At 41.6% G+C, this 15,030-nt stretch overlaps 4 protein-coding genes across 4 annotated transcripts in view; all 4 read right to left on the minus strand.

Moving 5' to 3' along the window:
* LOC310993089 (protocadherin gamma-C5-like) overlaps window positions 1-15,030 on the minus strand; it is a gene marked incomplete at its 5' end in the record, with an annotated part of 337,145 nt that overhangs the window by 267,890 nt on the left and 54,225 nt on the right. The window lies entirely within an intron of this gene.
* On the minus strand, window positions 2,660-4,996 carry LOC310993116 (protocadherin gamma-A11-like; the record flags this gene model as incomplete). The annotated part of the gene is made up of 1 exon (XM_083981416.1): window positions 2,660-4,996. Exon 1 carries the CDS (start codon window positions 4,967-4,969, stop codon window positions 2,660-2,662), a length of 2,310 nt encoding a protein of 769 aa, XP_083837542.1. The 5' UTR covers window positions 4,970-4,996.
* Window positions 7,861-10,260, minus strand: LOC310992888 (protocadherin gamma-A12-like; the record flags this gene model as incomplete). Its single annotated transcript, XM_083981117.1, has 1 exon — window positions 7,861-10,260. The coding sequence occupies one exon, from the start codon at window positions 10,258-10,260 to the stop codon at window positions 7,861-7,863; it is 2,400 nt and encodes a 799-aa protein (XP_083837243.1).
* Window positions 11,896-14,358, minus strand: LOC310992889 (protocadherin beta-15-like; the record flags this gene model as incomplete). Its single annotated transcript, XM_083981118.1, has 1 exon — window positions 11,896-14,358. One exon carries the CDS (start codon window positions 14,356-14,358, stop codon window positions 11,896-11,898), a length of 2,463 nt encoding a protein of 820 aa, XP_083837244.1.

A 15,030-nucleotide genomic window follows, 5' to 3' on the forward strand; every position in this document is an offset into this window, starting at 1 on the left:
CCTTAAACTATGTCAATGCTACCACGCATTCCTTTAAACTGCAGCACAATACCACACGTAGGATATGAAATCGTTGACAGTGAAGGGTGGAGAATGACCAAGCCTTCCGGTTTTTTAGTGCACAGTGACACCATGAGCATTTTTTACGTATGACAAGACAATTTTTTTTTTCAATTTTGAAACGTTTAAATCATACAACAATTGAAAAAACATACTCACCACCACAACCACAATGACATCATTTACTTTTAAGATTGTCTGAATATTTCTTCTAAATGAAATTAAAAAGGACAAATGAACATGGAATTGTTCTGTGTCTCAGATACAACATACGTTATAAAATGACTCGTAGGCTATGTCAAAATATAGATAGCATGAGAAAAATGAGAACAGAGCATTTTTATGAGATACAGGGAATTGTTTCCTTTGATCTCAAATAAAGCTAAACTGTCCTGTAAACATTAGAATGAACAATATGTAGGCCTATTCATGTGACCTATAGCGATCACTTTTTAAACTTGAAATTGATCTTAACAGCAAATGTATTGGTGTGATTAGACCATCACTTGACTACTGATTAATTCTCAGTAGATTTTGTAAACTATGTTAGAGTATGAATGTTTCACAAAGATCTATTTGGAATAAAAGCTCGTCAGGATTTTGAGAAATGTGGGGAGACATTAATTAAGTCTACCTTGATGAGCATGATGAAAATATTATTTTTGTTGTTGATGTAGTAACCATCACTGATGGAGGACTGTTAACAAAAAGCTTTAAACATGACATTTTGTCGTTGATAGTTGGCCAACAACTGTTACGAAGGTAGAAAATAGTGTTGTCATTTCAGTTACCTTGATGGAACCTTAACCAAGACCAACCGAGACACTGCCCAAGTTTAAACTAAATAGCACACTGCTTCTGCGAGGCTTTTTGATAAACCTTTCTCACACCATTTCTCCTTTGATGTTCGTCCTCATACCTTGTAAGACTATTAAGACACCAACAATTGCATGCAGTGGAATACATGTACATACTTCATAATGCTGCCAAATTAGCCTAATTCAGTACCACTGGGGATCACAACAACCATAATGAAAGAGAATGGGAAAAAAGAGGTGCACTTCAGTTGATGTCTGTGTTCTATGGTCGTATCTCCTTCAATAAATAGGGCTGAGAAATATTTTGTAAAGATTTACAAAATAACTAAACTATATACTTATTTAAAAACTTAAAATCATTATATTAATCAGAGAGAGACCAAGGCCATTCAGAATAGGTAATGTCAAATGAATGTCATTAACATAAAACTCAGGAAGGAGAGGAATTTCGGTGTCAAAATAATGGCATGGCCACAAAATCCTGGAAGATGGATCGGCTCTACGAGTTGAGCTCCAGTAAGGCAGAGAAAACGTAGCTTACTTCAAATGTTTTGCTGACCAAAAAGAGCAATCAAGTGGGCAGCGAACTGCAGAAAAGGCGTCTTGGGCATGACCTAAAGAACTTTTATAGAAGAAGTCTCAGCGCTTCGGACGAACCGACACAACTTCCACACACTTCAGCAAAGTCAGAGGGGCTACGTTTCAGAACCAAGGACAGCACCAACCGATGGTGCGTAACTCAAAGTACAGACACACAACACAATACACCTCAAGAAAAGACAATGCGTCTTATTTTGGGTGGGTGGTGGGAGGATTTTACACAGTTTCACCAGAAATTGGAGAATTGGAAAATATCCAATTACAGAAAAGGCAATCCTTGTAAATCCAATAAAAACACCAAAGTTAAAAGCAAATGGGCGCTAAAGAAAGATGTTACAGGTGTACTATGACGCACAATCGTCATGGAAACGTTTCATTGTAGTTTAAAACATAGAATGTAAATTTATCACACACTTTTTATGCTTTAAAAATTCCCGTTTGAAAAAAGGACAATAAAGACAAGTAAAAGACTGACTCATGGGCATTCCCTGATCTGTTTTCACACAAAGACAAATGGTTAAAGGGATAGTTCACCCAAAATTCAAATTTCTCATTATCTACTCATCCTCATGTCGACTAAGAGCTGTGAGAATTTTCAGAGTCCTTCCGTGCCTTCTCTAAGTTACGGGGGGGTCCACGCAGCAGTATTTGTCCATATAATGGTTGTCAATGGATACCAACTTTCTTCGTCCAAAAAGATACACCAAAAAACATCCAAATACCTCCATACTGCTCGTCTGTAATGTCCCTCTTGTATTGAAGCCCCGACATGAGAAATTGTTCTGCCGGTCGGTGCAAATCACGCAAGATTTGCACTGACACAGGAAGAGCAGTGAACCGAGACACTGGGAGCTTCCGCTACAAACAAGCTTAAAATATATACTTATTTAATTTTTTTCGGAACAATTTCTCATGTCGGGGCTTCAATACAAGAGGGACATTACAGACGAGCAGTATGTAGGTATTTGGGTGATTTTTGGTGTGTCTTTTTGAACGAAGAAAGTTGGTATCCATTGACAACCATTATATGGACAAATACTGCTGCGCGGACCCCCCGTAACTCAGAGAAGGCATGGAGGACTCTGAAAATTCTCACAGCTCTTAGTCGACATGAGGGGGAGTAGATAATGAGTGAAATTTGAATTTTGGGTGAACTATCCCTTTAAAGCACACGTGACACCTCATCCTACCTCAGGAGATGCATCACAATCGCCAAACGCATCAGCGAAGTCTGATGGACTTTTCCTCAGAGTCTGGTCAGCAGGAAGTGTGTTGTCATTGTAAGACGTCACAAACTTAAAGTCACTGGTTCTAGAACCTGTTGTCAGGTAGGCGTCATAATTGTAAGTGCTGCGTAAAGTTCCTGTGCCGTCAACATCTGCGTAATTAGGAGGGAGATAAGCGCTGGGGATGGCGACTGCTCCGTCAAACAACAGTCTGGGCTTTCTCCTGCGACAAAACCTCACACCCAGGATGATGATGATGAAAGTCAGAAAAAAGGTGGACACTGACACCAGAGCGATGATCAGGTAAGAGGTCAGTTTGGAGTTCTTCTCATCATAGGAAATGTCCTTCAGTTCTGGCACCTCAGCCAAGTTATCAGAAATCAGTAAATACATGGAGCAGGTGGCAGACAGAGAGGGCTGTCCGTTATCTTTCACTGCCACAATCAGGTTCTGTTTCATGCTGTCAGACTCAGAAATGTCCCGCTGTGTCCTGATCTCTCCGCTGTGGAGGCCAATAGTGAAAAGTCCCGGATCAGTGGATTTGACTATATGATAGGACAGCCAGGCGTTCTGTCCAGAGTCCGCGTCCACTGCTATCACTTTGGACACCAGAGAGCCTCCGTGTGCAGCTTTGGGGACCAGCTCGGTCATGAAGGAGTTGCCCTCCGGGGCGGGGTACAGGATCTGAGGAGAGTTGTCGTTCACATCTGATATGAAAACACTGACGGTCACGTTGCTGCTGAGCGGAGGAGAACCGTTGTCTCTGGCCATCACGTGGACTTTAAAGCTCCTGAACTGTTCGTAATCAAACGACCTGACAGCGTGGATCACCCCCGTGTCTCCGTTAACAGACAGATAGGAGGACACCGGGGCACCGTTCACCTCACCAGGTAACAGAGAATAAATCACTGTACCGTTTTGTCTCCAGTCGGGGTCTCGAGCACTAACGGAACATAAGGTGGAGCCAGGTTTGTTATTTTCAGTCACATATGCGCTGTACGACTGTTCCTCAAACACAGGTGGGTTGTCGTTGATGTCAGCTACAGATAACTGAACAGTTTTAGAGGAGGACAGAGGTGGAGAGCCCTCGTCAGTGGCAGTGATTGTAATGTTGTAATCAGACACTAGTTCACGGTCCAGTTGTCCTGTGGTCACCAGAGAATAATAGTTTTTAATAGAAGGAACCAACTTAAAAGGAACATTTTGCTGAATGGAGCAGCGGACCTGTTTGTTATTGTCTGAGTCTCTGTCCTGCACGTTAACGATGCCCACCTCTGTACCAACTGGAGTATCCTCTGGTATGGGATTTTTTAGTGATTTCAAACTGACTACAGGGGCGTTATCGTTCACATCAGTGATAGAAATTATGACATTAGCATAAGATGAAAGTCCTAACCCATCTTTGGCTTTAACGCGTATTTCAAATGTTGTAGTGATTTCATAATCAACGGCACCAATTACTCGTATCTCACCTACTTTATGATTAATACTAAATATTTTCTCCACATCTTCAGTAACATGTCCAAAGTCATATGTCACATCTCCATTGACTCCCTCGTCTGCATCAGTCGCGCTCACTGTGACCACCACAGTGTCTACAGGAGAGTTTTCAGGCAGACTGGCTTTATAAACGGCCTGGCTAAACACTGGGGCGTTATCATTAGCATCCAGCACAGTGACGTGAATAACCACGGTACCTGATCTCTGAGGGGAGCCACCATCTAGAGCTTTGAGGAGCAAATTCATTTCTCCTTGCTTTTCACGATCAAGCTCTTTATCAAGAACCAGCTCCATTGAGTTTCCATCAGCAGACAAAACGAAATTCTCGTTCTTCTTAAGGCTGTAGTGTTGAACTGAATTTTGGCCTACATCCGCATCGCGCGCCTCCTCTATCACAAAACGAGCTCCCCTGTCTGCCGACTCGCGAATCTCTATGTTGATCAGTTCTTCTTTAAACTGTGGCGAGTTATCATTAATATCTTGAACGTGCAGACTAATTCGATGGAGTTCAAGAGGATTCTCCAGCACAAGCTCGTGTTTCAAGACGCATGAAGCCTTTCCGCCACAAAGCCCCTCTCGGTCAATCCTGTCAGCAACAATCAGTTCCCCGTTGTTCAGGTTTATGTCACAGTAACGTTTGTCAGTCCCGTCGTTGTCAATGCGGGCTGCTCGTCTAGAAAGCACGCCAGTTTCCAGTCCGAGATCCTTAGCGATATCCCCAATAACTGATCCGCGTTTCATCTCCTCTGGAAAAGAATAGCTCATGTCCCCATGCGCGACATGTAAAAACAGAAAGAGTAAACAGATGCTGCACATCTGATCCCAGGACATTTTCGAATCCATCTTCAACTTTCGGATGTCATACGGTGAAGAAATAACGATATATACAGTTTTACCACCTAACAGGAATTGCAACAGCAATTCGGAGTGAATGCGACGATATCCACACCAGTCAATGGTCGTACAAGAACGTCAGTCCACAAAGGATGGAGGACTAAGTTAGTGTATTAAAGGGTGGTGTACAGCGACACCGTGAGTCAAGTTCAAGAATAACAATGAATTTAAAAAAAAAGTGAAGGAATGAGTACACTTTTTGAAGTGATAGTGCTGGGAAAGTTAAGATCACACCGCATGTGGAATTTTCTTTTTCAAGCCAATCCAATAGTTCAAAGCAATCTGTTGTAATAAAAGCTTGTTTGGTTTCTAGATCATAACTTTTCATAGACTCTGTTCAATCCCAGGTGTCTTTTTTTGTGTCAGAGACCATAAATGTTGACATATTGCTAGATTCAGGAGTCTTATGATGCTCTTTAGACCAGATTTTGGAAGTCTTGCATGCCTTGTGCTATGCTTGTATCACTGAAGAAAAACAAATCTCCAAGCCCAAAATACAGATTATGAATTCCAACAAGCACAGAGAGAATCAAGAATATCAGAGATAACCAGAATTGCTGATCAGTGATTATCCTTTGTATGTTATCAATATGCTTTTCAACATTTCATCTTTAAAATGAGAACCAAAATAACCAGGGTAACAGCATCCTCAAGAGAAAGATGGGGAGTGGCTCAACAGAAAGATGATAAAATGAGCCAAGAGACCTCATCCACTGAATCACTTTATGGCCATGGAATAACTTAAACATTTAAAAGCAATGTGATTAAATAATTATATTGATAATTGCTTTACAATGTGACAATAATCAAAAGATAAAAATGTAGAATAAGGACATGACTATCTCTGGAAGTTGTTGTCAAAAAACATTTGATAAACTGTATGGTATGATGTACTTATTTTTAATCCAATGCTATTGTGCAACTATAAAGATAATGAAGAGAAAGTGAAAAGTACTAGAGAGATTAAGCAGACATAGATAGAGAGAGGCAGGGGATGTAGGCTACCTAAAGTGTATCAACATTAGATATGGTTTTTCCCCACACAACCATGAGAATGACCACAGCATTAATAAATCCACTCTGTCCATGTGGTATCTGCAAATGATCTAATGAGTGATGTCCATACCTGGCAAATAAAAGGGGTGTGACATTATTTATAGAAGCAGGGAGCTCTCCTCAACTGCCTCCTTCAAGTGTCACCTTAAACAAAGCACCTAAAAGGGCTAAAGGCTCCAGATGCTTCAAAATAAGCCTTGTGCAACATCAATGCAAAGAGTCTATTGAGAACAACGGACAAAAAATTCTATTTCTCAACATTTAATCGAGTGACGTGAATTATAGCCATAATATACTGCCTTAGAAATAAATACCTATAAACACCACAGTCCAATGTAACATGCAGTGATTTTTTACAGTTCTTATAATGTCACATCTTGAAGTGATGTTAGTGACATCTCATTTATAAGCACTAGACATGATGAAGGATAATAAAACAATAAACTGCAATAGTTGAAGTAAATCCTTTTTCCAAAAAAGAAAAAAAAGAAAAAAGAACACACCCCTTAAATGTTTAAGAAATTATGAGCCAAAGAGTACATGTCAAATATAAAGATCAAAATGAAAAATGCAAATGATTCTTTAGACAAAAAGTCCAGAAGTCTCCTGCATAAGTTAAAACAACTATGTTGAGGTCTTTATGTTTATATGAACAAAATTCAATTCTACAGAGGCTATCATACCTCTAAATATACTTCCAATTCACCAAATGCTTCAGCAAAGTCTGATGATCTTTTCTTCTGTGTCTGGTCAGCAGGGAGTGTGTTATGTCACAAACTTACAGTCATGAGTTCTTCAACGTGATATCAGGGAGGATTAATGATTGTAATTGTTGTGTTAAATTCCTGTAACGCATCAGAATCTGGGTATTTATGATGGAGACATGCGCTGTGGATGTCGATGGGTCAGTAAATAATTTCTATCAACCACTAGTTACCGAACTTTGTGCCACACTACTTAAAGACAGGAAACAAACACATGCATCCCTCCCATACCAAACCAACATTCAATTGAAGGACTCATTAATATTATCCCATTAGATAATCTATCTTCACATGGAAAGCAGGACAGCAATTACATTTAAATAAATGGCTACTGCAAAAACCAAAACATGTCACAAAACAAGCAATTGTTCCCAGATCCACCTTAAACAAGTAAACTTTTGTTGAAGATCACATGACCTCTAAGGAAGAGAGACCTTGTAAAGTACCAAGTACCTCGGAAACTAGCATGAGTTTCAGCACCAAGGACAGCACCAACCGGTGGTGCGTAACTCAAAGTACAGACACAAAAGAAACACAATAGCTACACCTCTGAGAATAGACACAATTAAACAATGCGTCTTATTTTGGGTAGGTGGGGGGTAAGTGTCACACCGTTTCACCAGAAATGAGAGAAATGGAAAATTTCCAATAACAGAGAACGCGTTCCCTGTATTCAATACAAAAGACAAAAGTTAAGCTAAAAAGGGCGCTAAAACAAGATGTTACAAGTTGTCATGTACTATGACGCACAATCGTCATGAAAACGTTTAAATCGCATGGAAATGTATCATACACTTGTTATGCTTTTAAAGTTCACGTTTGTAAAAAAAAAAATAAAAATAAAAATAAAAAAAGGAAAATAAAGGCAAGCAAAATAGTGAATCGCGGGCATTGCCTGGACTATATCACACAAAGACAAAAGGTTACAGTACACGTGACACCTCACCCTACCTCAGGAGAAGCATCACTGTCTCCAAACACTTCAGCGAAGTCTGAAGCACTTTTCTTCATTGTCTGGTCAGCAGGAAGTGTGTTGTCATTGTAAGACGTCACGAACTTAAAGTCACTGGTTCTTGAACCTGTTGTCAGGTAGGCGTCATAATTGTAAGTGCTGCGTAAAGTTCCTGTGCCGTCAACATCTGCGTAATTAGGAGGGAGATAAGCGCTGGGGATGGCGACTGCTCCGTCAAACAACAGTCTGGGCTTTCTCCTGCGACAAAACATCACACCAAGGACGATGATGATGAAAGTCAGAAAAAAGGTGGACACTGACACCAGAGCGATGATCAGGTAAGAGGTCAGTTTGGAGTTCTTCTCATCATAAGAAATATCCTTCAGTTCTGGCACCTCAGCCAAGTTATCAGAAATCAGTAAATACATGGAGCAGGTGGCAGACAGAGAGGGCTGTCCGTTATCTTTCACTGCCACAATCAGGTTCTGTTTCATGCTGTCAGACTCAGAAATGTCCCGCTGTGTCCTGATCTCTCCGCTGTGGAGACCAATAGTGAAAAGTCCCGGATCAGTGGATTTGACTATATGATAGGACAGCCAGGCGTTCTGTCCAGAGTCCGCGTCCACTGCTATCACTTTGGACACCAGAGAGCCTCCGTGTGCAGCTTTGGGGACCAGCTCGGTCATGAAGGAGTTGCCCTCCGGGGCGGGGTACAGGATCTGAGGAGAGTTGTCGTTCACATCTGATATGAAAACACTGACGGTCACGTTGCTGCTGAGCGGAGGAGAACCGTTGTCTCTGGCCATCACGTGGACTTTAAAGCTCCTGAACTGTTCATAATCAAACGACCTGACAGCGTGGATCACCCCCGTGTCTCCGTTCACAGACAGATAGGAGGACACCGGGGCACCGTTCACCTCACCAGGTAACAGAGAATAAATCACTGTACCGTTTTGTCTCCAGTCGGGGTCTCGAGCACTAACGGAACATAAGGTGGAGCCAGGTTTGTTATTTTCAGTCACATACGCGCTGTACGACTGTTCCTCAAACACAGGTGGGTTGTCGTTGATGTCAGCTACAGATAACTCAACAGTTTTAGAGGAGGACAGAGGTGGAGAGCCCTCGTCAGTGGCAGTGATTGTAATGTTGTAATCAGAAACTAGTTCACGGTCCAGTTGTCCTGTGGTCACCAGAGAATAATAGTTTTTAATAGAAGGAACCAACTTAAAAGGAACATTTTGCTGAATGGAGCAGCGGACCTGTTTGTTATTCTCTGAGTCTCTGTCCTGCACATTAATGATGCCCACCTCTGTACCAGGTGACACGTTCTCAGGTATGGGATTTGAGAGTGATTTTAGGTATATGACCGGGGCATTGTCATTCACATCAGTAATATCAATAATCACTTTTGCTTCTGAAGAGAGCCCATAACCGTCTTTGGCCCCAACAAACACCTCATACTTAGATCCCTCTTCATAGTCTAAGCCACCTGTCACACTGATTTCTCCTGTTTTCTCATCCAGAGAAAAAAGCTTTCGTGATTTATCAGATACTGAACTAAATTCATATGTAACCTCTCCATTAACACCTTCATCTGCATCTGTAGCACTTACAGTGATAACTTTCGTTTTCAGTGGGGAGTCTTCTGGTAAAGTAGCTGTATATACGGCCTCAGTAAATACTGGGGCGTTATCATTTGCATCAAGTACAATGACGTGTATGACGACAGTTCCGGATCTCTGAGGAGAACCACCATCTACAGCGGTCAGCAACAATTTCATCTCCTGCTGCTCCTCTCGGTCTAACTCCTTGTCTAAAACCAACTCGCCGTATTTGCTACCAGCACTTGTCGTCTGAATACTGAACACAAAGTGTGGGTTTTGTTGAAGAACGTAGTTTTCGACAGAATTTTTGCCTATGTCTGCGTCGCGGGCTGCATTAATGCGATACCTAGCGCCTTTAACAGCTGACTCTGTGATTTCCAGCTTTATGATATCCTTTGGAAAAACTGGTGCATTGTCGTTGACGTCCTGCACCTGCAGAGACAACCGGTGTAACTCCAGTGGATTTTCTAATAGCATGTCAAATTTGAGAACACACGACGGCTTTTCTCCACAATGTTCCTCTCTGTCTATTCGGTCCGCCACCAATAAATCCCCATTTCGTAGATTTATCCCGCAATACTGTCTGTCGCTTCCCTCCATGTCAACACGAGCTTTGCGAGCAGATAGTCTGCCCACCTCCAGCCCGAGATCCTTGGCGATATTTCCAATAACAGATCCGCGCTTCAGCTCCTCCTGAACAGAATAGCTCAAATCTCCATGAGCATGGTGCACCACAACAAGGAAAAAGACAAAGCCATAGCTCTGAATAACGCGCTGTAGATCCATCACCCGACAACAGTGCGACACAAAAAGAGAGATGTTTCAAGCTTGAAATATATCTTATTCTGTTCCTAAATGTATGTCTCTTCAGAGCAGTAGTCGTCTTTGTTGAAGGCTGAAGGGACACAGGACTGGACGATCCCAATCCTGGTGGTGTGCAAAAATGGCTGATCATTCGACTTAATAGCTGGTCTATACTGACACCAAGAGTTTGAATGTATCATTGCAATTTTCCATTTCTGGTGTGGAGGATCATCTTCAAAATCCCTTATCGGATAATTTGGCCATAATGTTTGAATGAAAGCTCATCTTATTGAGACTTCACAAAGTGTAATGCGGCACAAAAATATTATGTACATTATTTTAGATGGATTTAAATGTCGTGGATGGTTGATCTCACTTGGGTTGAGAAAAACAATTACAAGCGCTTCCATCAGAGGAAATCCACCAAAAGCTTTTCATAATGAAACTAGAATAACACTCTCCTATTTGATCACACATTAAGTTATTCAACGTTTTAAGTAAAAGCGACCAGAAGCTCATCTTCATCCCTCTTTTAGCAAAACTACAAAATATATTTCAACATTAAAAGTCTGTCGTGCGACTTCACGCAAAGATAACATGAATTACAAAGCAGGCGTAATACAAATCCATGTTACATACAAACACCACTGATCAAACTGATAACATTCATTAGTCGTTGCACTGTTTTATTATCATCAATTCCGACTTCAATGAGAATGAAACTAAAGACGAGAGATTTACTTCCTGCAAATATTTATACGTTAATGGCAGTAGGTTTGTAGGTCCTTAATATCATGCACTAACAAACAAGGAATGTTTCTCATCGACTACAAATGATTTAATTCACTTCAGTTCAACTATCGGTGTTTTTTTTTTTACTGCATAAAAATATATAAGTGTACTACACAGCAAAGATCTTATGGGACCCGGTTGTGAAAAGCAAAACTAATAGGCTGTGGCGCTCCAGTGGCTCACATCGTGGAGGCATTGGTGAATTACCCATGAGTTTGACTCCGAACAATGGCTATTACTGCATGTCTTTCCCCTCTCCCTCCTAAATTTATATATATTATAAATATATATATACCCTTCCCCGCGCAAATAGAGAAAAATTAATACATTTAAAGATAAAGGGGAAATGACGAAGCGTTAAAAAATTTAAAAAAACTTAAAAAAAAAAAAAAAAAACACCACGACGTGAACAAGCGGTAATTTCAGGACCACGGACAGCAACACAGAGGAAAAGCCAGTAGTACTCCAAAGCACAGACACCGATGTGTGAACAAATGATATAGTCTGAGAGGAAAATATACAAAAGAGGAACACATCTCTCAAAAAGCAACACAATTTGACAATTCTGCACACTATGTAAAAAGAAATGACCAAAACTAGGGGGAAAACGACAGGAAGAGGATTACTTGCGCTCTGTGGTGTAACATCAAACTCAGTGTGACAATTTCGTGGGGAAATTAAGCTTATGAATTCGCGTTGAAGGTTATTGTTGTATTTTAGACTTAAAATTAAAATGATAACACGTTACCTGTATGACAGTGGTGTGAATTTTACTTTTAACTTCATTCATTCTTATGAAAAGACCAAAAAGGTTGACATAAATGTTTACCTTTCTTTTGAATGAATTACCGAGATACAATTATAAGTATAAGCAAAACACGTGACACGTATTCCTACCTCGGGAGAAGCATCACTATCTCCAAATGCATCAGCAAAGTCTGATGGACTTTTCCTCAGAGTCTGGTCAGCAGGAAGTGTGTTGTCATTGTAAGACGTCACAAACTTAAAGTCACTGGTTCTAGAACCTGTTGTCAGGTAGGCGTCATAATTGTAAGTGCTGCGTAAAGTTCCTGTGCCGTCAACATCTGCGTAATTAGGAGGGAGATAAGCGCTGGGGATGGCGACTGCTCCGTCAAACAACAGTCTGGGCTTTCTCCTGCGACAAAACCTCACACCCAGGACGATGATGATGAAAGTCAGAAAAAAGGTGGACACTGACACCAGAGCGATGATCAGGTAAGAGGTCAGTTTGGAGTTCTTCTCATCATAGGAAATATCCTTCAGTTCTGGCACCTCAGCCAAGTTATCAGAAATCAGTAAATACATGGAGCAGGTGGCAGACAGAGAGGGCTGTCCGTTATCTTTCACTGCCACAATCAGGTTCTGTTTCATGCTGTCAGACTCAGAAATGTCCCGCTGTGTCCTGATCTCTCCGCTGTGGAGACCAATAGTGAAAAGTCCCGGATCAGTGGATTTGACTATATGATAGGACAGCCAGGCGTTCTGTCCAGAGTCCGCGTCCACTGCTATCACTTTGGACACCAGAGAGCCTCCGTGTGCAGCTTTGGGGACCAGCTCGGTCATGAAGGAGTTGCCCTCCGGGGCGGGGTACAGGATCTGAGGAGAGTTGTCGTTCACATCTGATATGAAAGCACTGACGGTCACGTTGCTGCTGAGCGGAGGAGAACCGTTGTCTCTGGCCATCACGTGGACTTTAAAGCTCCTGAACTGTTCGTAATCAAACGACCTGACAGCGTGGATCACCCCCGTGTCTCCGTTAACAGACAGATAGGAGGACACCGGGGCACCGTTCACCTCACCAGGTAACAGAGAATAAATCACTGTACCGTTTTGTCTCCAGTCGGGGTCTCGAGCACTAACGGAACATAAAGTGGAGCCAGGTTTGTTATTTTCAGTCACATATGCGCTGTACGACTGTTCCTCAAACACAGGTGGGTTGTCGTTGATGTCAGCTACAGATAACTGAACAGTTTTAGAGGAGGACAGAGGTGGAGAGCCCTCGTCAGTGGCAGTGATTGTAATGTTGTAATCAGACACTAGTTCACGGTCCAGTTGACCTGTGGTCACCAGAGAATAATAGTTTTTAATAGAAGGAACCAACTTAAAAGGAACATTTTGCTGAATGGAGCAGCGGACCTGTCTGTTATTGTCAGAGTCTCTGTCCTGCACATTAATGATGCCCACCTCTGTACCAGGTGACACGTTCTCAGGTATGGGATTAGAAAGTGATTTTAAGTATATGACCGGGGCATTGTCATTCACATCAGTAATATCAATAATCACTTTTGCTTCTGAAGAGAGCCCATAACCGTCTTTGGCTTCAACAAACACCTCATACTTAGATCCCTCTTCATAGTCTAAGTCACCTGTCACACTGATTTCTCCTGTTTTCTCATCCAGAGAAAAAAGCTTTCGTGATTTATCAGATACTGAACTAAATTCATATATAACCTCTCCATTAACACCTTCATCTGCATCTGTAGCACTTACAGTGATAACTTTCGTTTTCAGTGGGGAGTCTTCCGGTAAAGTAGCTGTATATACGGCCTCAGTAAATACTGGGGCGTTATCATTTGCATCAAGTACAATGACGTGTATGACGACAGTTCCGGATCTCTGAGGAGAACCACCATCTACAGCGGTCAGCAATAATTTCATCTCCTGCTGCTCCTCTCGGTCTAACTCCTTGTCTAAAACCAACTCGCCGTATTTACTACCAGCACTTGTCGTCTGAATACTGAACACAAAGTGTGGGTTTTGTTGAAGAATGTAGTTTTCGACTGAATTTTTGCCTATGTCTGCGTCGCGGGCTGCATTAATGCGATATTTTGCACCTTTATCAGCTGACTCTCCGATTTCCAGCTTTATGATATCCTTTGGAAAAACTGGTGCATTGTCGTTCACGTCCTGCACCTGCAGAGACAAACGGTGTAACTCCAGTGGATTTTCTAATAGCAAGTCAAATTTGAGAACACACGACAGTTTTTCTCCACAATGCTCTTCTCTGTCTATTCTGTCCGCCACCAATAAATCCCCATTTCGTAGATTAATCCCGCAATACTGTCTGTCGCTTCCCTCCATGTCAACACGAGCTTTGCGAGCAGATAGTCTGCCCACCTCCAGCCCGAGATCCTTGGCGATATTTCCAACAACAAATCCGCGCTTCAGCTCCTCCTGCACCGAATAGCTTAAATCTCCATGAGCGTGGTGCACCACAACAAGGAAAAAGACAAAGCCACAGCTTTGAATAACGCGCTGTAGATCCATCACCCGACAACAGCGCGACACAAAAAGAGAGATGTTTCAAGCATGAAATATATCTTATTCAGTTCCTAAATGTATGTCTCTTCAGAGCAGTAGTCGTCTTTGTTGAAGGCTGAAGGGACACAGGACTGGACGATCCCAATCCTGGTGGTGTGCAAAAATGGCTGATCATTCGACTTAATACCTGGTCTATACTGACACCAAGAGTTTGAATGCATTATAGCAATTTTCTATTAGTGGTGCAGATCATCTTACCTTATCGTATAATCTGTCCATATGAAAGCTTTTTTTAATGGGACTTCATGAAGTACAATGAGTCACATCAATATTATTAACATTATTTCAGCTTGATTTAAGTGAAGTGGATGTTTGATCTCACCGGCATTGAGAAAAGCAATTACAAGCGCTTCCATCAGAAGAAATCTTCCGAAAGCTTTTCATAATGTATGAGATAATTTCCCAAAATGTTAAACTTTTGATCACATGTGAAGTTATTTAACATTAAAATGCAAATATGTGTAGATCTACTACAAACTCACCTCGCTCCATCTCTTATAAAAATACAACATATTTTCAAACAGTCAAGTTTGTCGCGCGACTTTACGCAAAGACCACCTGGATTACAACGTAGGTAGGCCAATGATTAATGTTGCATACAAAGACCACTCATTAAAC

This window comes from Trachurus trachurus (assembly GCF_905171665.1).
Source record: "Trachurus trachurus genome assembly, chromosome: 10".
Taxonomy (NCBI): Eukaryota; Metazoa; Chordata; class Actinopteri; order Carangiformes; family Carangidae; genus Trachurus; species Trachurus trachurus.